The sequence below is a fragment of the Mya arenaria genome, chromosome 17 (assembly GCF_026914265.1).
Source record: "Mya arenaria isolate MELC-2E11 chromosome 17, ASM2691426v1".
Taxonomy (NCBI): domain Eukaryota; kingdom Metazoa; phylum Mollusca; class Bivalvia; order Myida; family Myidae; genus Mya; species Mya arenaria.
The window spans coordinates 36,761,420-36,786,536 of NC_069138.1; the positions used below are offsets into that span (position 1 = coordinate 36,761,420).

The 25,117-nt window shown below is 36.1% G+C and overlaps 1 protein-coding gene across 1 annotated transcript; it reads right to left on the reverse strand.

Annotated features, from left to right (window-relative positions):
• Positions 1–2,838: 2,838 nt before the first annotated feature.
• LOC128223446 (nuclear receptor subfamily 2 group E member 1-like) lies at positions 2,839–20,584 on the reverse strand. Its single transcript, XM_052932727.1, has 7 exons — positions 20,533–20,584; positions 17,237–17,476; positions 10,064–10,178; positions 8,026–8,645; positions 6,800–7,300; positions 4,561–4,728; positions 2,839–3,080 (listed from the first exon to the last, which is right to left on the reverse strand). Exons 1-7 carry the CDS (start codon positions 20,582–20,584, stop codon positions 2,839–2,841), a joined length of 1,938 nt encoding a protein of 645 aa, XP_052788687.1.
• Between the last annotated feature and the right edge of the window lie 4,533 nt (positions 20,585–25,117).

The following is a 25,117-nucleotide window of genomic DNA, read 5'->3' on the forward strand; positions in this document are numbered from 1 at the left end:
TAACATGTATTATATATTGCATGTGAATATATTGATCTGTTGGTGAGTTATGGGACTTGCTTCTCACGAGCGTTTGGTAATTGGTTACATGTATTATATAATCCATGTGAATATATTGAACGATTTGTGAGTTACGGGACTTGCCTCTCACGAGCGTGAGGTAATTGGTTACATGTATTATATATTGTATATGAATATATTGAACGGTTTGAGAGCTAAGAGCCTTGCTTCTCACGAGCGTGAGCTAAGCGTAAGGATTTAATCACCAAAAGGACATGCTTTGCTAAAACATTCAGATATCTGTAGGCATAATCAAGAACAAGTACGAAAGGCTTTCTGCACATTAACAAGACACATGTAATCGACACAAATACATATACCATAACGAGAAAACAAAGTGCTTAAGAACAATATAATCAAAACAATGAATCAAAAAAAAAGAATCATAATAAAACTAAAATAACTGCATGCGTATGTTATGGATGCGGCCGACGACAAAACAGCCGACACGAAAACTCTTTAATATGTACTTTTGGTTAAACCCTGATCTAAAAATAATTTTCAGTACATTTTACGTATCGTGATCATTTGTATATTAAGTTAAGAATACGTTATGAAAATAAGAATACAATAAAAAAATACAATAAAAAAAGGTTTATTTCAATTAGAACAATCGGATATTTGAATGTTGAATAATAAACCTTACTCTTAAGATCGTCAATATTCTAAAGGCATTTATGGCTAATAATTAATTAAATTGTGAGCCAACAAGAGTGTGTATGTTGCCTCATATACAAGAACATGTGCGAACAGCCCTTTACCATCAACTAAACTTAAATATAACTGACATCATTACATAAACATAAAACAGATAAACTCTTTGAAAACAAAATAACCCGAACGATTAATTAGTTCAAAAATTAAATGAATCAGTATTAAACAAAAAATAACTCCATACGTATGTTATGGACGCGGCCGATGACAACCCCGCCGACATTAAAACTCTAATATGATACCTGCTTTCTTTTAGTAACCCTGATTTAATAGGAGTGTACAGTACATCTTCACTATGGTGAGATTTGACAATCATAAAAAGGTTGTATGTTGATAAAAACAATCGGTTATTTAAATGTTGCAGGACAAACATCCTCTAAGGATTATCATCAATCTAAAGGCATTTATGGCTTAAAATCAGTTCAATTGTGTGCTACCAAGATTGTAAATGCTGCATTTTACCAGCAACTCGACTCATATATAACCGACATCATTACATACACATTGACCAGAAAACAAAGTTTAAAGAACAATATAAGCAAAACAATGTATCAGTTGAACAAATAAATGAAAAGGTATTACACTAAAAAACTGCATGCGTATGTCATTGACGCGATCCATGACAACCCAGCCGCGGCCCACGACAACCCAGCCGCGATCCATGACAACCCAGCCGCGGCCAACGACAACCCAGCCGCGGCCCACGACAACCCAGCCGCGGCCCACGACAACCCAGCCGACACTAAACCTCTTATATAATATGAACTTTCTTTAAGTAATCCTGATCTTAAAGAAATTTACAGTACATTTTAACACTCGTGATATTTCACAATCATATAAAAGATGTATTTTGATTAAAACAATCGGATATTGAAGTTTTGTGTTTTAAACATCCTCTAAAGATCATCATTAATATAAACTCAAAAATCAAAATCATATTACTCAAAAATCAGTTCAATTGTGTGCTCCCAAGATTTTGTATGTTGCTCCACATACAAGAACATGTGCGAAAGGCATTTTACCATAAACATGACTCATATAAAACTGACATCAATACATACACCATAACGAGATTACAAATGTTCAAAAATGATTTAACCAAAAAATGCATCAGATAAAAATAATAATGAATTATAACCAAACCCATGCGTATGTAATGGACGTGGCCGACAACGACCCCATCGACACCAAAGCTTAAACATAAATAAGACTTCCCTCAAATGAATGGAATTTCAGTACATTTTAATATATGTTAAGATTACAGTTATAAAAAGGACTTCTTTTGATAAAACCAGCCGGGTCTTTGGACTTATACGATGGTCAAGTCACATACCAAACAATAGGAAGTAACACTTCACAAGGTCGGTCATGGTGTGAATATGTATGAACATTTTAAAATCTTGTCTTTTTCCTAGTTAAATGTGCTGTATGATAAAAAAGTAATCTGTCTCTCAAGGCAAGTATGGCCCAAAGTCAGTTAAATTGTGTCCTTGAAGATTGTGCATGTTACCTTACATACAGAAAAAAAGCAAACGGCAGTCTACGATTAACTAGACTCATATATAGATGACATCAAAACATATACCATAACGAGATAACAAATGTTCAAAAACAATACAACCAAAACATGTATCAGTTCAAAACATAAATGAATCATAATTAAACCAAAAGCACTACATGCGTATGACAACGACGTGGCCTACGACAACCATGCCGACCCCAAAGCTATGACACAGTCTGGACTCTCTTTCAGGAGCCATCACCTGAAAGGAATTCCCAGTTCAATCTAAATAGTGTGATATTAGTGGTAAGTTGAGTATAAACTTCCAAAATTGACAAAATACTTTGATTAAATCAATCTGGTATTTGGACGTAAAATATGATAAAATCTCAAAGCAATATGAAGTCTTCAAGTTATAATACACAAGGCCTATCATGATGTATTAACCAGTTCCATTCTTGTCTTTTGACCTTGTTTATGATTGTATGATGAAAAGTATTCTCCAGGCTTTCAAGAGTCTGCATGCTGCCTTACAGGACCAAATGCGGAAGGCTGTTTTCACATTAACCAGACTTGAACATGTCGCACAACAGCCGTTCTATTGCGATATCTCCAATTGTGCGCCGAAAGAAGACCTCTTCTAGGCATCGCGCATGCGTATCTCTCAATGCCGGAAGAAGCAACAACAATTTGCCGAATCGAATCTTCCCTGTCGGATGGTTTGTGAAGCAGTATTCACTGAACAGGCCTTGTGATTGGTCCTGTACCAGATCAACTTGTATGGTATTCCGTAGACCCTTGACCTCTGAAATGATCCACGAAAATGCATTGCAGTTTAATTCAATATGGCTTCCAGAATTCTGTTAAAGCTGCACTCTCACAGATTTACCGCTTTTGACAAAAAAATTATATTTTGTCTTCGAATGAGCCATTTTTTCTTGAATGTTTCGAAAGTAGTCGTATAAGACTGCTGACAATAATGAGATCTAACGCTTTAAGAAAAATGAATTTATCGGCATAAAACATCAATTTTTGATCGTAAATATTTAAAACTGCGGTCTGAGTTTTCGTAAGAAGTCTTATATCACTGGTTTCCAGACATTTACGCAAAATTTGGCTCATTCCAAGACAAAAAATAAATAAAAAAAAGATGTCAAAACGGTCAATCTGTGAGAGTGCATCTTTAAGCCTTTTTTACCCAAACAGATTATACGGCGCACATTATAGGTGAATTCAGAAAATGTGTTCTTATGTTTCACTAATTTGACTTTAATGATCAAAACAAAAAACATGACTTGAATCCAGTTAAAACATATTAGGCTTCATATTTTTAATAGTGATAGCTACGTGCTCGCAAATTCCGCAGACAAAAACACGCCGAGGTCCAAGTATCGCTTATATTTTATAATCTGCAAACAGATCATATGCTGTTTTTGTTTTTATATCATTGAAGTAAAATGAGTTCAACATAATAATGCATTTTAAAACAAAATGCATTAACCTATAATGTGCGCCTTTAAAAGCGAATGATGATAGCAAGCTGAAACTTTTTTAAAAACGCTTCAAGATTGCCTTTATAGTCTTATACATATATGTATCATTTTAAAAGATGAGGTTCTATTTTAACACGTTACACGGTAAGTACGGTATTATAAGAGCGATGCGTATTCAACTACTTGTCTGAAATTCAAACACGAGGCTGTCGAGTTTCGCTATGGACTTCTGTTAGACTCCCTCGAAACATTTCGAGTTGAAGAGGTCTAAAAAACTTTCAATTTGATTATTTTTTATGCACCAGTCTATTGTAACCACGTCCCCCATGTCTGCGGAATAGTGGGGACTTTGACTTTCGGTCCAGCCAATCCCGGTAAAATGGTAAAAACCCACGCCAAACGCCCCCGCATCCCTGGGACATCCTAGGTAAGGTCCATTCCCCGCTAGTTTCGGCACGAAAACAAAGCCACTGCATTATCTCGGCACTGCGGGACCATCTTGGCCCATTCCCCCCGCTATCCCCGGTATACCTCAGGACCTTGGGGACCATGGTTACAATTGACTGGTGCATTATAGTCCATCAGCCAAAAACAACTGATAATGAACACATGAACACCTTTCTTCCATCACATACAAAAAAACAAAGCTGTTATAATTTTAAATTAACCAGAAAACACACTTGACTTCTAACTGGTATAACTTTCCGGTAAATATATGGTTTTATAGTCATTTTGCGCAAATGTGTTGCTCTAAAATAGTAATCTCTCATGCATGCTAATTATGAAACTTACCCGGCTTAAACAAGACAAGTGCTTTCAAACAGGCGTATTCGGTCGGGTCCACTCTCATGGCAGCAAATCGATTGATGAGATTATTAAGTGCTCGAAGTTCTGTCATCAAATGTAACGCACGTTCTGATTGGTCAGTGGGTGGGCATCCAAGCGTGGACATCAACGCACCTGAAAGGTTTATACAATTGTGAATAGTTTTCACACTCATTGTTTTGGCTTTATCATTTTGTTCTGTAGTCACGGCTGATGGCATTTTTTCAAAATACTACCCAAGGAAAAGTATTGTTAGTATTTTGAAAAAAGCCTTAAGGTCGAAAAGCCTTTAAGGCTTTATGTCTAATTACACATGCTTTACTTTTTTAGATAAATCCTGTTGTTATTTGTTAAATGATTATGTCGGTAAAAAGCTATACATAGTGTATGTTTTAAATGCTACATAAAATCCGACAATAAACTAACATTGGCTTGACTTGACTTGTAAACTCAATAGAGTTAAATAAAGAGTTTGTACAGACATATATCCATGAAAGAATATAAGTATCTTCCATGGCCGAGAGTGTAAGATAGGTTCATTCCGACCCGAGTGTAGGGTGTTTTGCAGAAACGAGGTTTACCGAGTTTCCGCAAAACACCCTGCGCGAGGGTCGGGATGAACCTATCTTACACGAGCTGCTATGGTAGATGCTTTTTCTCCCACCTCAGTTAAACAAAAATAAGTAAAAATGTATTTTTTGCCGGAACGAGTTTAGTGAGAATAATTGCGTACGGATATGCAATAATTCGTGGTTGTCATGGATATTCGCGCAGTGATTCAGAGTATGTAAATGGTCTGTTCGGTCTTTAAATAGTTCTAAGAAGAGTGAAGCATTATTTCTTGAAAGGTGCGTGAAAATTGTTTTCTAGTGACATTTGAAGCGAGAAATAATTAACTCGCGTTCTAAATATTGCCACCAGACAAGGTTTCCATGATGCGCTACAGACGACATTCTTCGACAAGGGAGGTAATTACAATGTGGTGACCAGTTAAAGAAGTTCCATACGGGCATTTTATCTTCGCCCGTGGTCAAGATAAGAATATCTAGCATGGTTAAATTAATGGATCTACTTATCTGAGGTGGGAGAATATTTAGTGTTAATTATTTTGATATCTAGAACCATTAAAAGTACATCTACTTTTGATATAAATGTATTCTTGTTAACTCTTTGAATACCATGGTTATTAGTAAGTTACTGAACCCACTATCTGAGGTAGTGAACTTATATATAACGAGCGCGAAACGCGAGTTATGAATTACTTCATTCAAGAAGGCTGTGTGTCAGCAACTGTCTTATACTATATTTTCAATTAAACGTGAAACGATTACGTTTTGTACATGCCCTTAGAGAGCCGCTTTACGAAGGCTGTGTGTCAGTAACTGCCGTTTTTCCTTTGTTATGAATTTCGTCTAAAATGATAACCAACGTTTAACTAAAGGAACTCGTCCATGGTTTATAAAATGCACTTTTTACCCAAAACACACTAAATAAAATGTTGCAAATCATTGGTGAGTGTTAAAACTAAGGTACTGACAGCTTGAACCCTTTATCAAATGATGATACTTTGAGGACCACGATTTTAAAAAAAAACCTTGGCAACGTCATTCGCAAAAGCGTTGTTGCGTGACTTGTTGATCATGTTACCACATGATGTTACCAATGTTTTCTATAAATGTTAAAATATTCATATTATTAGAATCAATTAGAAATAGTGGCCGAGCAGATACTATTCGGTTTACTCAGAATTTCTTGAATGCACCGGAGAAAGCTCGCTCCCGACTTAAGGGAGAATATTTTTAATACTTTAGATGTATTTGTTTCTGCAATTCGGTATCAAGGAGTAAAATATTTATAGTATAACAATATTCAGATTCATTTTCGGGAAAATTCCTTTTTAACTAATATTTTCCTTTTTTTTCGGACTCCGTAATTATTCAACTAGCTCACAGGCTACAATAAAATAAGATGCGTGAGGAAAAATTACACGAAAATTTCAATATACATGTATGCATCATGATTCTTATTTAACGGAATTCGTTTATATTAAGCTACACCTACTGGTAACCGTTATTTTATGATAATTAATTAATAAAAGGAAAAAATAGTTCCTTTCAAATATGGTACAAAAAAAGGGTAACGGATCCGCCAGGCACTTGAATGCGTACCGAGCTAATGGATATAAAGGCACAAACCACTGACATACCAACTTCAATCGGCAGTGACCATTGTGCAGCAAAGAGGATGAACAGCTCGCTCCAGCTTTCCTCAAGCAGTATGGCCTGGTCGCTGAACGGCAGGGACAGAAACGGCGGAATGTTCCTCGCCCATTTGATCATCATAAATAACAGTTTCGCCGCAGTTTCACATGTGTTTTCTGTTGGAGATCGCTGAAGCGCATTTGTTTGCGCGATTGACTGAGAAAAGGGCGTGGAGACCTGCGCTGTGACCTGCGCGGTGACCTGCGCAAAGGGCGCTGTGACCTGCACAAACGGCGCTGTGACCTGCGCAAACGGCAGATTAGCCAGACGATAGTTCGTGTTACATGATTGGCTCAGGGTTGTCGTGTTGAAGAGCAGGTTACTAGCCACGAGCTTAGGGACATGGCCTCGTGACTCCGGACGAGATGGACGTGACTCCGGACGAGAGGGACGAGGGGCGGCAACATTCAAACTGAACAACTGAATTCCCGAGGGGTTTCCGTCTGCTGTTATAATAGATACAGACAATTCGGTATATGAGTAAGCCATTTCTAGATTTCCAGTACACAATTATAAGTCTCATGTGCCCATGTGCGATTGTTATTTTTTCAAATCGATTCCCTAATCAATAAAAATCAGTTAAAAACTTGCTAATACTCTAAATGTAATTTAAAACAAACAATTTGTCTTTTGGAAATTTGGTGACATCCTACATGGCGAGATAACAAATTAAACAAAAGCTGTCAAAGGGCAGCGCGCTCGACATAGATATGCCGCGTTGTCTTACATATGAGTGCATTAAAAATGTTGAATGTGCCTGTCAAAAACAGTAAAAAAAAGAAAATCAAATAATACAGTAAAAAAAAGTAATTTTTCTCGTACTGTTCATGTAGCTCACTTCATACTTCACATTGTTGTATAGGACCATCACAAAATTAGTATACATAATTCATATTAATCTTAGTTCAGAATATGACCCTAAATTGACTTTTTTGTTGACTATATTATTTGATTTTCTTTTTAGCTCTATCCTAGATTTAGGTACAACACATTTTATCTCGATTATCCAAAGAATAAGGATGGCTATACTACTCGTCGGCGTCCGGTTGAAGGTTTAGGACGAGTTTGCATTTTCACTTATTTTTCTTATACGTAGAAAAGAGCCCAACGACTTGTTCATAACCAATTCTATGTATATGTTAATAAGTATGATCTCAGATCGTTGACTTACCAGCTTCTGTTTCCTCCTCGACATCCACGCTTAGCAACTTCCCTGACTCCGGCGAGGAAGTGCCTTCGGACATACTTGTGTCACGTGACTGATCTCCGCCGCTATCTTCGTGCTGTTCCGTCTTCATCTCGACTGATAAATCACTCTTGCCGGAAACTGCCGAAGAATGGCCGCTTGTTCCGGTACTAGTCGGAGCAGACGGACTTTGTAACCCTGATATTTTCTGAATCAGTGTTTCGTCTGCTATCCGAAAGGTTCTAGCATCTGCGATGAGAGGGAAGCTTTGCTGGAATACGGGTGTGGTAAAACTGATGTTTGCGTGCCTTGCTTTGTCAAGATTGTCGCTGCTATATTGTACGTATGGATGTGAGTACGTCTGGCTGGTTGGCGAAAGAGGGGTAGATGTTGGACCCGCATACCCCGGGGGCAACCGAAGACTACCAGGCAGATTTTCTTGGAATCCTTGAATGTGTATCTGCGGCTTCGGTGCGATAGGGCGGAAATATGCTGGACGTGTGTCTACGCTGATCGGTTGCACGGGCGACACGATGTTCGCATTATACATGGCGGGAGCGAACGCAATCTGACCATTGTAGTGGTTTCCACTGCGGTAGGCTGCTCTGTAAACACAGTCAAGATTAATACTACGCGAATTTGATTCCGGCAATATGTTATGGCAATAATTAAGTTAGATCATTAGTCGGCGCTCAAAAGGGCGCCGACTATATTTGATGTTACTTTAGAAATATTCCAACTTAGGGACTAGTTCATAAATTGCAGAACAATGCTTTCAATAGTTTCCACGTTGCATGATAAAATATAAAGTTTAGTTTGTTTTATAAAACTTAATTGATAATGAAATCTTAAATTATAATACCCCTGCTTATCATTATGAAAATTTTGATTTTAAATACCAACTCAATCATAACAACTCGGCCATCTCCGAGATAGATACAGGCCGAGGTGTTCCGATTGATATCAAATAGATGGAGGTTACACGGTACTATTAAAATATCCTTTATGTTTGTAAACCTCCTACGCAGTAATCTCCCTTGGTGACAGCAAAAATGCCGAGTTTTGAAAAATTAACCTCGAGCTTAATTGTTTGTTTTGAAAATGTCATTCGAAAGAATGAACTCAAGATAATTCCCCTTTGATGTATAGTATTTTTATCCCCGTTCTATATAATCATATGAGTGAAATGTGTTACAAAAACTTATACAAAATATAAAGCAAGGAATTCACATAACATGCCGGTACTAAAAAAAGGTGAATTTCATGCTATTGAAATCTATGTATTAGACCATTGACTCTATTTCATCCGAAGAAACGAATGTATATTTTTGTTATAATTTAGTTTAAACCGGAGGATTAGCTTGGGGAAAACCCCCAGAATATCTATAATTCCGGGCTTAAACTATTCTATTGTAACATATTATTAACCATAATGTGTTTCGAGCATATGTACACCCAACATAAAACAAAATATTATCATTGAAATAATAACCATTTTTGGTTATCTACATGCACGTTTTTCTTCTAATTTCATTGCGCCGACTTGATGCTATGCATCAACTTTTTTCTTGTTACTGATTGTTTTTAAATATGATCTCATCGAATAAGTTCACTATGTTTTTACTTCAATCTCATACAGAGCACACGCGTACTAGTACCGTTCTTTTTAACCAACGTTTTAAAACATTTAAAATCTTACGGACCTGAAAAAAACCCTTAGTGGTCAACATTATATTTTGTCCAATAAGAAAGCAGTATTACAAGTTTTCCAATACATTTATTAAGTAAATGAGCCGTCAGCCGTTATAAACTTTAATCAGGTGAGGCGGAATATATAAACCGTGACTGGCCCAGTAAATGGGTGGTTACAAATGTTTATGCGGACTACTATTTTGTTTTATACTCGCACAGAAAAAAATAGTTAAGGCACTGTATCGCATCAAATCATTGAGTTTTGTAAGTACATAGTAACAATCTTAAATCATTACTGAAAGTTGCATTTAGTTTTAGTACTATTGTCTACCTTGTTTTAGCAAGGTATTCCCCGTACGGATATGGTGACTGTCTTTCCTCTTCTAAGCGCTTGCTCTCCTCGCGCCGGAACTGGTAACAGCGGGGCGCCCTCTCGTGTTGAACTGCTGCAAGCAATAATGAAAACAAATACGGGATATTAATAGATTATTATTATTATTATTATTATTATTACAGTCAAAACCCGTTGGCTCGATATCACTTGGTTCGATAACCTTGTTGGCTAGAACTTGATTTATAGGACCGTTTTTTACTCTATGTAAGCATTCCCGCTTGGCTCGATATTTGTGAGGCTCGAAGTATCTTGGCCGGTCCCAGGTGTATTGAGCCAACGAGTTTCGACTATTATAAGTCTATTTATTATTATTTTAATTATTATTATTATTATTATTATTATTATTATTATTATTATTATAAGTAGCAGTAGTAGAAGTAATAGTAGAAGTAGTAGTAGAAGTAGTAGTAGTAGTAGTAGTAGTAGTAGTAGCAGTATTGTTATATTGTTATATTATTCAAAACAATATTACTTCTCCAATATTGATTAATAATGCTGTTTCGACATTGTCATTATTATTTTTAAAATAAAATATTTATAAAAGTTTAATTTTGTGGACAACAAACTTTGGCGGCTCATTTTATTTCGTACTCTTCAGGCCATTTATCGACTGCATTTTAAGGAGACGCGTTCTAAGGTTCCAAGCATATGGGCAACCATTTTTTTTAACTTTTTAAGGGCCCCCACAGTGCAAAAGTCGTTTGAAGGGCCAAAACTAAAAATGTTTAAACATGTGAATGTTTTTATAAATTATTATCCAAAATATGATAGAATTTTGTTTCGTAAAATTTGGTCCACTCTTAAATACCCCAAATAATCTCAGAAAGAATATTTTTTTTATTCCCGAAAAAGATCGTTCATCAGAACTTAATAAAACAAACTTTTGAAACGTTTTCATTTTTGGCCTTCCTCACCCACTTTTGAATTGTGGAAGACCCTTTAATTTAGTTATTTTACTTAATTTTATCAACAAACAAGAACTGGCAGATAACATATGATAACTAACTCAATCATAGGCAGTGTGTGTATATCACGTGATAAATTGCGTCATAAATGCTACGTCGGAAGGCAATATTTTGATTTGAAAAAGGACTTTAAACAAGGATAACTTCACTATTTCTTCACAATTTTAAATGAAACATAGCACAGTCTACGCCGCTTACGGAGCCCCACCTTCGGTCTTTTACTAGAGTTTGATTGCGAGTTTAGTTTCTTAAAACACTTCGACAAACCTTTTCACAATACGGCCGTCTGACGGAGCACTGTCAAAACATTATTTTGGAAACAGGTTTGTCGAAGTGAAACTAATGACCTCATCAAATTTCGGAAATAAAACAAATGTGGGGCTCTTTAAGCGGCATAGACTGCCCCTTGATTCATTTAAAATGGTGTTGTAAATGAAAAGTTATCTTTGATTTAAGTCTTCATTTTAAGCAAAATATTGCCTTCCGACGTAGCATATATGACGTAATTTATCACGTGGTATACACACACTGATAGGGTCAGTCAATTGTTTAAAGTTTTTCGGCAAAATAGAGCATTTTCAGTCATTTTTAAAAAAAAAAATATAACAATAGAACTCTTAGATTTATAACAATAGAACTCTTATCTTAAGACTGTTGATAGTGTTTCATTGTTACAGGCATCTTGCTCACGTTTCAAACCTAACTATTTTTTTACGATGGCGAACCCTCCAAAACATGGCCGAGTTCCTTAAAAGTCGCGATGAAAGTTAACAAAAGAATTAAATACTGTTTTATAAAACATTCCGAGCTCTCCTTCTTGATATTTTCTGAGAACGAACTCGGCTGTTAAATATCAATGAATCTGTTAAGAGGCAGTAACCGTTTAAAATTCCGTGTCCTTAACTTGTGCAAATAGTTCAGCTCATCCTTAAAGTTTTGTCAAGATCGTCTGAGCGTCGTCATCAATTTTCACAGCGCGCGCAGTTTACAGGGATAAGAGCCCTCTAAAGGGCTGAGGGGATGCTCGATTATTTCTCAAGCTAAGCTAATGGTTTGTTCATCAATTTACGCCCTAACCAGCGATTCTGAAGAGTTTGATTTTTGACTGTAGTGATCATTGGATGAGAAAATACCGCGGATAGTTGTTCGATCTTAATTGACAGAAGAAAACTGAAGATGTTTAAACAAGTAATGGGGCACGGTGGTTTATTCTAGAGAAACGTTGATAGGACTAAGGAATACAAAGACGCACTTCACCAAAGTGTTGTCCTAAACTCACACTGTTCAAACAAAACAGGAATTCAAAACGATTAAACAAAAAATGGAGAAGTTGATAATGTTTTTAATAAGACATTTATTTTAGGTTTGAATTTAGGAATTTAGAGGAAAATTGTTTATTTCAGTGTAAGATCGTAATATATTTCACCGAGTGAGCAACGAAAGCTATATTTCACTTTTGGTATTCACGAGGTGAAATATATTGCCGTCTTACACTGAAACAAGCATTTTATTATTTTCATTATTATGATATGCCTAAAAAGGATTCAAATTGACGTTTAATTAAAAATTGCATTTTTCAAGAAAAGTGCGCCAAATTGTGTCATGTCATCGAGCCGCTAACTCATTCGGAACTTCCGGCCATTTTCCATCGAAACAAACCTCGAATGTAAAATAAAGGATTACAATGTCAGCTTTTTTACAGTTAAATTACGCTGCGAGTAGATCGCGTAGTCATTTCCATAAACCAGTTAAGCTTAATGACTACTTTTGAGGATCTTGTTATTATTTAGGCCTAAAAAAAATATGTCTGTTTCGGGTAACCCGACCCTACCTATAAAAATGCGCCGACCCTAACTATTTTTTCCGTTTCTGAGCAAAAAAATATTCGTTAGTGAATAGAGAGTAACGAAGGGCGGATAAATGCAGATTTTAATCAGAATTATTGTTTATATAATAAAACAAAGTCGGGCAATGACTGTAATGTAGGAAAGACTGCCATGTGCAAGAAAACACTCTGAACTTACGACAGATTTTGAAAAAAAAAATCCCTGCCTACCCTACCTAGAAATTTTGGGAAGGTTACCCTAAACAAACAATTTTTTTTTTTTTTGGCCTTATGCAAAAATACACTTTACTGGTTATTAATACAGTTAAAACACTACAATACATTATTACCATGATTTAAAATTTTACAAACTACTTCTAATGATGTACCGGTAAACATATGTGGCTGTTTTTGATGGAAATTGGCCGAGGTATTCCGAATGGCCTTTGACTATGTAAATAGTTCATGCCTGACGACCCAATACAATTTTTGTACCATTCGGAACACCTCGGTCATTTTTTTCGCCTTGATTTTTTTAACCTCAAATGAACTCTTTCATAAAGATATCGCGTACAATAAAAAACCCGGTTTTAAATCTTGCTAGTAAGCATACAACTTAATTTAAATGAAAATACTCGAAGTCCGGGATATTTTAAATTGAATTATTCTATCCTTGCATATACAGTGTGTGTATACCATGTGATAAATTGCGTTTCCAAAATAATGTTTTGACAGTGCTCAATCAAGAAACCGTAATGTTAAAAGGTTTGTCGAAGTGTTTAAAGAAACTAAACTATCAATCAAACTCCGGTAAGAGTCCGAAGGCAGGGCTCTGTAAGCGACGTAGACTGCGCTAAGTTTCATTTAAAATGGTGAAGAAATAATGGAGTTATCTTTGTTTTAAGTCTTCATTCGAAGCAAAATGTTGCCTTCCGACGTAGTATTTATGACGTAATTTATCACGTGGTATACACACACTAAGATACAAACTATCAAAAATCGAATTAAGGCATGTAACAAAGAGATATGGGAAATAATTAAATGCCGCATACGTGATAAATATATTAAGTATTCAAGCAATAAAACGAAAACAACAATGGAACATGCAAAAGAGATTTTGAATAACATAACTAAATTTAAACAAGAACTTCTGGAATTGAACAACAAAAACTTCTGGAATTGAACAGGAACTTCTGCAATTGAACAAGAACTTTTGGAATTGAACACGAACTTCTGGAATTGAACAAGATCTTCTGGAAATAAACAAGAACTTCTGGAATTGAACAAGAACTTCTGGAATTTAACAACTACATAACACTGGAAAACTTAACAAAAACTCGATAACATCAATGAAGAAAAAATAAAAGGTATATATCTACGGCGTAAAATAGACTGCATCAAATATTCTGAAAAGAACAAAACATATTTCGCTAACTTACGTACCGAGCATAAAATAATCACACAATCAAATATAGAAAAATCATTGAAACTGATAAACATAGAATATTAGAGTATGTTTTTCCCACCTCAGATAAGTAGATCCAAAAACTTGACCATGCCACGGGTAAAGATAAAACGAGTACCCGTGTGGAACTTCTTTTTTATTGTCAAGTTACACAATTACCTCCCTTGTTGAAGACTCATGGAAAGCATCATGGAAACCTAGTCTTGTGGCAATATTTAGACTCATAATTAATTATTTCTCGCTTCAAATGACACCATAAAAAAGTTGAGACGCTCCATTCAAGAAATAATGCTGCACTACTTAGAACTATTTCATGAACGATTTGACTATTAACATAATCTGCGCGCATATCCTTGACAACCACGAAATAACACAAATCTATACGCATTTATTTTCACTACGCACCAAAGAGTTTAAACAAAAAAGTCAATCTTACTTTATTTTGTTTAAGTGAGGTGGGAGAAAAAACATTTACCATAGCTGCTCGTGTACGATAGGTTTATCCGAACCCTCGCGCAGGGTGTTCTACGGAAACTAGGTAAACCTCGTTTCCGCAAAACACCCTACGCTCGGGTTGGGATGAATCTATCTTACACTCTCGGCCATGGAAGATACTTATTATGTCGAATTATGAATATTTATACAGGCAAGACGAAAATGTATAAGAATCCATAAATTCACGACTTCTGACAAACATTACAAACACTATTACTGAAGTGTCGGTTTAAATACGCTGACATGCCGTTTTGTAGGAAATATAACTGGCAAATAACCCAAACCTCTGCGCTCGGCATAACATTTACCAACGGCACAAAAAAGTTGAGATGAAAAAAGTAAATTTCACTGACAAGCTTTCAGATTTTAGAATTTGAGGCATGTCTTAATAAATTGGAAAAATGGACTCTTTTTTTCTTGGCAGAATCACTGTTATTAAAACGTTTGCGTTCCCGAAACTTCTGCGAGGAATTGGCATTACCAAGGATGTCCCTGTGGTGCGGGGACATTTTTCGGGGATTTTACCAGCTGTGTGTCCCCGCATGACGGGATTATACCCGGGATCGGCTGAACCTAAAGTCAAAGTCCTCGCTATTCCCCGGACCTGGGGGGCCGTGGTTACAATTGACTGGTGCATAAATAACAACATAATAGCTACACTGGGTGACTTTAAAAACGCAGTACATTTATTTCAAACAAAATCAGCCCAGTAAATTACTTGTGGATTAATTTTGGCAATCCCTGAAACTCCATTCGCAAGGAATTAACTGGTACATTGTTTCTCTTATCAAAACTGATTTTCGATGAAAATGTAGTGCGTTTCTGAAGTCTATCAGTGTATCGATCATCGTAGATATAAGTCCCATTACTTTGTTTTAATATGTGGAAAATCAGTTATCAAGCGATGAAGACATCCATTCAAAGCGATAAAGATACCAATGTTAAGTGATTAAGATATCAATGTTAAGCGATGAAGAATATAAGTATCTTTAATGGCCGCTCGTGTAAGATAGGTTCATTCCGACCCGAGCGTAGGGTGTTTTGCGGAAACGAGGTTTACCGAGTTCTAAGGAGAGTGAAGCATTGTTTCTTGAAAGGTGCGTGAAAACTGTTTTATGGTGACATTTGAAGCGAGAAAAAATTAATAAGCGTTCTAAACATTGCCATAAGACAATATTTCCATGATGCTACAGACGACAGTCTTCAACAAGGGAGGTAATTACAATGTGGTGGCCATTAAAAAGGTGTTCGCTACGGGCATTTTATCTTCGCCCGTGGGCAAGATTAAAAAAATCTAGCATGGTTAAATTATTGGATCTACTAATCTGAGGTGGGAGAAACCAATTTTAAGCTATTAACATATCAGTGTTAAGCGATGAAGAAACCCTTTTTAAGCGATAAAGATATCAATGTTAAGCGATAAAGAAATCGATGTTAAGCGATGAAGATACCCATTTTTAGCTATAAAGATATCAATGTTAAGCGATAAAGATACCCATTTCAAGCGATTAAGATATCAATGTTAAGCGATTAAAGTATCATTGACTTTATGTTAAGCATTTGCCATACCATTGTTAAGCAATAAAAATACCCGAATGTTGATTAAATCTATACAAGCGTGTATCGTACAACTAAAAGGGTCATCTTATCAAAGCAGATATTGTACGATTAATCACAGTGGCTTGATGACAAAGGCTCATTAAAGTCACAATAAAAAAATTCAACTAGCCAAAATTATACTTTATAAATACTTGAACATGTATATCATCAAAATAATACATTGCCATAAACATAAAATGAGATTTGAAAAAAAAATACCCTATACTGTAATATTTCATATCGTATGGTACATGCATGCCCAATTACCCGTATAATAAATACAATTGATGAAACAACGTCATTAATCAAATGAGATTTGAAAAAAAAAAATACCCTATACTGTAATATTTCATATAGGGTATTTTTTTTTTCAAATCTCATTTTATGTTTATGGCAATGTATTATATTGATGATATACATGTTCAAGTATTTATAAAATATAATTTTGGCTAGTTGATTTTTTTATTGTGACTTTAATGAGCCTTTGTCATCAAGCCACTGTGCGATTAATGACGTTGTTTCATCAATTGTATTTATTATACGGGTAATTGGGCATGCATGTACCATACGATTAAAAGCGCCACGTATCCTTCAATCCCTTGTTTGAGTACCTGATATATTAAGTAAGACATATTGTGTTTGATTCTGCAAATAAAACTACGATACACACTCAATACTTAATTAAACTTCTTGTCGTGCGCTGAGTGATAAGAAATCCGCTAAAGTCATAACCAATATTAAGTATAAGAAAGTCGCCTCACCATCTTTGTTCATTTTCACGTTGAGGCATTTGTTAAAGCGGCACGCCTGGCACTGGTTCCGGCGGGAAACGTTCACCACGCAACATCCGTTCTCCTTGCACACATATGCCAGGTTCCGGCGGATGCTTCGTTTGAAGAACCCCCGACAGCCGTCACAGCTCTGCACGCCGTAGTGCTTCCCGGAAGCCTTGTCTCCGCATACCAGGCACAACACTTCCGGTCTATGGTCCGTCCCCCCGTCTGAAAGATATATTTATGTGCTTCGATGTGATTTTAGAAACGTTGTTTAAGCTTTGACATTGCATAATAATTATTTTTTATTCTTCTATCATTTCACAAGGGTCAACTATGCTAAATGTTAATCGGAGCATGTCATAGAACACTAATTTGGAGCTCCTCGGCCATTTTTATCGAAAACAACCTCAAACGTATTTGGACGGTTTTCATACTCAAAAAGCGGTACGTTTAAGCCCGCTGCAAATAGATCGCGTAGTAATTTTATTTAGCAGTTAAACTTTATAACTTAAATCTCGGGAATCTTAATTATGTTTGGAATAATTCACTGGCAACCAGTTTAAACTTAGATCAATAAATACAACTCCAAAACACTACATTTAATTAATGATTATAATTAAAAAAATACGAACTACTTCAACTGATGTACCGGCATACATCCGAGGTTGTTTACGATAAAAATGGCCGAGGAGCTCGGAATGATAGAATACTTTGCGACTGATTGGTTTAAAGACAACAAACAACAACAGAATAAGCATACTCAATTAACATCATATGTACATGTATGTAGCACAAGTAGTATAAATAATATAGTACCGGGTCAAACCACACATCACGCGGCTTTGGACCTAGATACAAACTAAAATTAGATTTTACGTTTATAACACACGTTTTCAGAAAATGAAGCGGCTCATCGGCCTGCTTATGTATAAGGCTACATCGTTAAAAATTTCAGTGGGTTGGTTAAGAATATCAGACACTGTGTAAGGGTATTGACCATATCTGGATATGTATTTTTCCTGTCCTGTCAAGTTTCTGCCCCATTCGCAACACTTTGTACATTAATATGTTTATATTTATTTATAAGTTATTTATGTTTTATGTTTGTGTTCATTTAAACCTTTGTTATCAACAAGTTTTGTTTTGTTTTAATAATACGCTCCTTTCGTAATGTTCAAGCGCGAGGAAAAATAACTGGAAATATAAATACAATAATTAAAGTAACTTCATATAAATGATAATCGATCGTCAAACTTGTTAATTCCAAAAGATCGATAAACGTAGGTAGCGTATATGCAATCAAGTGGCGCACTGCATTAACTCTTTTGCACCAGTCAATTGTGACCACGCCCCCCCCCCCCAGGTCCGGGGAATAGCGGGGACTTGGACTTTCGGCCCAGCCTATCCCGGGTAAATTCCCGCCCTGCGTGAGAGAACTGCTGGTAAAATCCCCGCCAAATGCCCCCGCACCCTAGGGACACTAGGTAAGGCCTATTCTCCGCTATCTTGGGCACGAAGACAAAACCACCGCATTCACCCGGCACTGCGGGGCCACCTGAAAGGTTAAACCAAGGCCCATTTCTATGGCTATCCCCGGTATACCCCTTGACATACGGGGGCGTGGTTACAATGGACTGGTGCAATAATGAAATAAAAATCTATGTCAACTTAAAAATATTGAAATACGTGGCAGAAAACGGAGCTTTAAATAATTGACTGTTGTTAAAATCATTTTACAATCGTTTTGCATTCCTTTTCACAAAATATTTTTTACCGATTTAGGTATTCTGGTATTGAAACGGTGTATTACTTTATGCAAAACAGGACCGCACACGTAAGATGCATGTCAACAGCGTGACCATCAATCGCCGCCAAATATGGCGGCCAATCAAATTGTACCTAATGTTCTAAGCCAGTTAGAAGATAGTAAACACATTATTCACTGGCTGAGTTCGCTGCGCTCTATTTTAATCAACAAGATTTTACTCATATCTTCTTAATATTACTTATAAGCCAGTTTCACCAAAGATACGTTAATTACGCGTGTAATTTCTATTAAGTACTTTCGTCCTAACCTCATATTTGGTATAAAATGCGCGATGCATGGTCTTGCTGGTAAACACGTTTTCTGAAATCTTATTTAACTGTGACAAACAATGAAAGCAAATGTATGCGCGGAGGCAAAAGATCGCGCGAACCACGTCACGAGGGTTTCCGAAGTTACCGTCTTCATATCGAAGAATATGAACTAAAAATATATGAATATTGAAACGCGATAATTTGATTATTTATAAACACAAGCGAATTTAGAGGGGGCGCACATGGGGCGCGCCCCCTTTTTAAATCGTCAGGAATTACTTTTTATATCAGTATGAGAGAAAAAAAAAATACGTTTATTATGCACAATGTCCGACTACAAATTGCTAAATTTTACTCGAGGGAGTAACCCCAAATCCACATTCTGTTGGGAGAGGCGCATGTTAAAAGGTTGTGCCCCTAAGTTACGCTCCTTCTAACGTCAATGCCTGGAGCCGCCCCTGATAAATGGAGATTCTAGGCAGGCATTTAGAAGAAGTGTTCATGATAGTTCGGTAAAACAGAAAGTGTATATTGCATTTGAAACTAAGCGTATGAAGGCAAGTTTAGGAGGCATACTTTAAAATAAGATATAAATCAATATGAAAATATATCGTAATACATTCGGAACCACTCGGCCATTTTTCTCGAAAACATCCTCGGATGTATGCCGGTACATCATTAGAAGTAGCTCGTAAATAGCTGAGGAGTTCCGAATGATCATAATAAAAAAGGAAGACAGGTCACAGTGGCAGAAATGAGCACAAGCGCGCAAGCCCCGCACTGGTAAAATGATTTCTGAGCATTCTCAAATTCTCAATTAAATATAGCAGGGTTTGTTTAAAAATATGGCAAGAAATAATGATATGTCTTGTTCGTGCAATAGACTTCTCTCGATAACTCGCACAACATCGTGCCAACGAGAGTGACTTAGTATAAGTAATCATACCTCGTTCATAATTGTTGTAAAATATATACTGTTTAAATTAACTGTAAAGAGATAAAACATGTAATAAACAAAACATCATTTGCAATTGTATAAATTATTAAACGCGTGGCGATTTTTTTTAAAAAAAATAAATGAATGGCGAGTAAACGAATGGATAAATAGTATTAAATAAATCAGTCAAAGTGGAAACTAATATCCATGAATAGTAACATATCTAAATTAATGAGTAATTATTTTGATGAAAAAACACACCTACCGGACACAAAATGTGAATTACGATTTTGTTCCTGGGGAATAATGTCCAACATTTCGTAAAAAAAACTTATTCACATGCAAAATAAAAATAACATAAAAACTAAGCGTAACATTCAGCACTCGTACATATGAAAAATAATGGAGGAATTAACTTCTAAAATGAAAATTTGCAGTGTTTGTAACATGTTTTTGGTTGTCCGGTCCAGATTATGAGCGTTAATACCCGGTCATTGTTTCCCAATCTTCCAATTTTTAAGTACCCCATGGGGACACGGTATAGGGTTAAACATTGCGTATTATTGTATAGAATACTGACAAATCCATTTTATTTGAAGACCAAAACATCAAAACTAACAATCAAACGATTAATTTTTGAAAGCTTGATGCATGATTTTTGGAGTAATCGTTTTGTAAACTGGCGCAATTTTATGCAAACGTTTGAGATTAATGACATCCGATTAATGGGGAATGAATACATAAATATCGGGAATTTGATACGGGATTATCGTCCGTGTTGATAAATAGTAGAATAATAATGCTTAGTAGATATCTATGTGGAAGTTGTTGTTTATTTGAAGGTCTATATGGAAGCGTTATGCGGCGAATGTTTAATTTTCATAAAGACCTGCAATTAAATTATCAGACCAAAAAGAGTTTGGTAATGGTTATTATATCCTTTCATTGTTTTTCTTTTTTTTATTAAGCTTTGTCTTCATTGGAGAATGGTGTTAAAATAAGTTGGTGTATTAAGCTTTAAAGGTTTTAAACTACATATTAAAGCTGCACTCTCAAATATTGAACGTTTTGACAACTTAAATATTTTTTGTCTTGGAACGAACCAATTTTTGCGAAAATCCATGGAAACCAGTTATATAAGACTGCTGACAAAAAATAGCAGATTTTTATATTTAAGTTAAAAAATTGATGTTTTATGCATTTTTCTTATACCATAAAACATTAATTTTCGATTTTGAATTATGAAAATCTACGATCTGATCTTTTGTCAGCAATCTTATATCATTGGTTCGCATAATTTTGCTCTTTCCAAGACAAAATATAAAAAATGTAAAAATGGTAAATCTGTGAGAGTGCAGCTTTAAAACACACTTTAAAACACACTTACAAATAAATAAATAAATATACAAAAAATATAACATTTTATTATAAACTGACTATAAAACCGTAGTTCGAAGGCAGTGTCTGGTAACCCGAACCAAATGTAAGGCATAACCTACATGGTTGACCGATTTATGTTTACCGAAAACGCCCCTTTCACTCCAGCACGTTTTCACACCTACCGCAGAAATGTGTACGCGTAAGAAACTGAAGCATTGGATACTTGCACGTACTATGTTTTGCCATTTCAACATGCCTCGAGTTTTTGACATTTTTCTTTTCTTTTTTATTAAGCTGAATGAAGTTGCTTTTCATTTAAATACGATTTGGATTAATGTTTTTATGTTTAATATATGCTTTCTGGTGGTTTATAAAAAATATCAGTAAGATGTTAGCTCGTTCTCACGTAAATATCGAACATCAGCGCGCAACGAGGTGGGACACAATTTCACTGACCTCATTTCGCTCACAGTTTGGCGGGCTTACAGTTTGGCGCGCTTATCTGAAAAGAACTTCAATCAAATGCCATTTTTTGTCCGATTTATGCATGCAAAAGCGTTTATTTTAGTGAAGTTAATGTATTGTGACCGTACAACCACTATGTGTCTGTTGTTGTACTAGTTTTCTCAAAAAATCTTCCAAGGGCTCGTCTTTCTTGCATGACAACATGGTGGCGTTGTTGTCGCCATGGACATATGTTGAACTTTTATTATAAACAATTAATGAACACTCCTATAATTGAATCCAAATCTGAAGACTAAAATACTATGCTTCATTTAATGTCTGTTTTATGATCATTTACGTGTCCAAGATAGATGTTGACTGGTGCTCCTTGACTAACCAGCGAGCATTGCCATCTAAACTCAAAGCTATATATTTTTGGTTATTCGTTCAAAGTATTGAGTCAATTGCAAAACAATATTTTCATGTTATTTATAAAGCGGAACCGCATTATTACAAATACCCAGTGGACATACTTCTTAGAACACTGTTATATATATATATATATGTATCGTTAGACGCTTACGTCATAGATTTAACGGCTAATATATTAGTGATTCAACCATTCCGTACCGCACGTAAAACGCTTTAACAAAATAGACATTAAAGACAAAATTTACTGTGATAAAGTTTGTTTCTGGAAGAAAACACCAACTCTTTATTAATACAACAAAAGATGTCACAGAAACAGCGCGCTCGACTATTCCACCGCTTTATTTTTAAGGATTGCAAAGTTTTGTCGAAGCATGCATGGACACCTGTAAAATTAGATTACGTGCAAAACCTTCATCAGAATGTCTGAGTCGAATAATAAGGGGCCATACTTTATGCACCAGTCAATGGTTACCACGGCCCCACCAGGTCCGGGGGTATACCGGGGATAGCCGGGGAAATGAGCCGTGTTTTTACCTTCCATGTGGCCCCGCCAAATATAGCGGGGGGTGGGCCTTACCTAGAGTTCCTGGCGTGCGGGAGCATTTGGCGGGGATTTAACCAGCAGTTCGTCCGTGCAAGGCGAGAATTTTACCCGGGATTGGCTGGACCAAAAATCAAAGTCCCCGCTATAACCCGGACCTGGGCGGGCCGTGGTTACAATTGACTGGTTCATTACATTATATGCAAACATGTAGTCTACTTTGATTATTTCAGTATGTTCACTCGTTGAGCATTGTATAAAATCTCAATGCAACACAACAAGTAGTGCTGTGATATTATGTGTGTTTACATGATTAACCTAAACCAAAATTGTAAAGTCGAATAATAAAGGGCAATTATTTGCATTCATATAGAGTTATCTTCCTTGATTTATAAAACAGATTGGATAGTAAGTTATGCACCAGTCAATTTAACCACGCCCCCATCCAAGTCCAGAGGTAAGTGTTTTTACCTTCCATGCTGCCCCGCAGTACCGAGTGAATGCGGTGATTTTGTTTTCGCGCCTAAAATAGCGGGGAATGAGCCTTACTTAGGAGGTCTCCGGGATGCGGGAGGAATTTGGCAAGGAGTTTACAAGTAGTTTGTCTCCACAGAGCGGGTATTTTCCCCTTGGATTGGCTTTACCGAAAGAGTTCAAAGTCCCCGCTATTCCCCGGACGTAGGGACCGTTGTAACAGTTGACTGGTGCATTACATGTACATAAAATTTCAATGCATTACATGATGTATTTACTGAGATATTGACTTAAAAGTGGTTACATGCAAAAACCAAAACCAGATTTGCAAAGTGGAATAACAAGGGCCATGGTTCTCATTTAATGCAAAATAGAGTTATTTAGTACTGTTTTATAAAGTCTCAATGCAATACATCCAAAGTTACTGAGATATTAAACTATGTATTACGAAGTCGGACAATAAAATGCAATAACATTTAATTAAGTAGGTTGGATAGTTGGGTACACATGTTTGAAGTTTCACTGTAAGACATTATGTATGTGTTTTATTGCTTGAATGTGATAACATGCGAAAACCTTAACCAGAATTTCTTAGTTAAAAAATAGAGGGCCATAATTGGCAGTTTATGCAATGTAGAGTTATCTAACTTGATTATACAAGTACCGTTGTATAAAGTCTCATTGCAAATACACCAAATAGTTGCAGAGATATTAAGCTATGGATTTCTAAGTAAAATTATAAAGGGCAATAAATTGAGTTATATGAAAGATTGAGTTATATAACTTGATTAATAAAGTAGGTTGGATAGTCGGGAAGACTTCTGGGAAGGTTTCTGTGATCTGGTATATAAGAACACCATCACAATTGAATGCCAACGCTCGTCTGTTATATCCGTTGTAAAGGGGCATAATTTGACCAGCAATGGATACAGAGTTATGTGCCCCTATATATAGTTGCGTATTGACTCTGGTATCATAGGTACCACAATTTGGTGTGAACTGAGTTATTACTTATGCTTTAACAGGACGACGCCGACAACTGGTCTATGGCAACACCTGACCTTGACACTTTTAATTCCAAAAGAAGACGAGCTGTTTCGACGAACTATACGAATGTGTTCATTGTCAGTCACGGAATAATATTACTACACAATCAATTCATGACATATTTGCAGACTCAATATAAGTCACCAATAAAATACATTTTTAAGAGCAAGACACTTACCTTGTGAATGCATACCGCCGACGTTCATTTGGTAGCTTTAACGTTCAAGGTAATGATATAAAATCTCAGAATAGCCTAATAAACAAGTCACATTCAGTAAAACTCCATATATTTTATGTCAATTGCCTTCGTGTGTTGTTCCCGATGTGCATGTGATTCAGCGGCTTGTGTAGTCGTGTTTATATACCCAAGTGAGTGTTGACACTACAAAGGTCCGCCTCACTGATCGTGAGTTAATCCGTGGACAAAAGATGACTTGGTGTAATCTGGTATCAGTATTTGCTCGTTCATATATGTTATTCCTTGTCCTTTAATGTGTTCAATTGTACAAAAAAAAATGAATATTACCCTATA

Coding starts and splice junctions, on each gene's coding strand:
- LOC128223446 (XM_052932727.1), bottom strand. CDS start 20,584: ATGTTGGACATTATTCCCCAGGAACAAAATCGTAATTCACATTTTGTG. Junction 8,646..10,063: donor GAATACCTTGCTAAAACAAG/GTAGACAATAGT, acceptor CTGTGTTTACAG/AGCAGCCTACCGCAGTGGAA. Junction 3,081..4,560: donor ACTTGTCTTGTTTAAGCCGG/GTAAGTTTCATA, acceptor GGATCATTTCAG/AGGTCAAGGGTCTACGGAAT.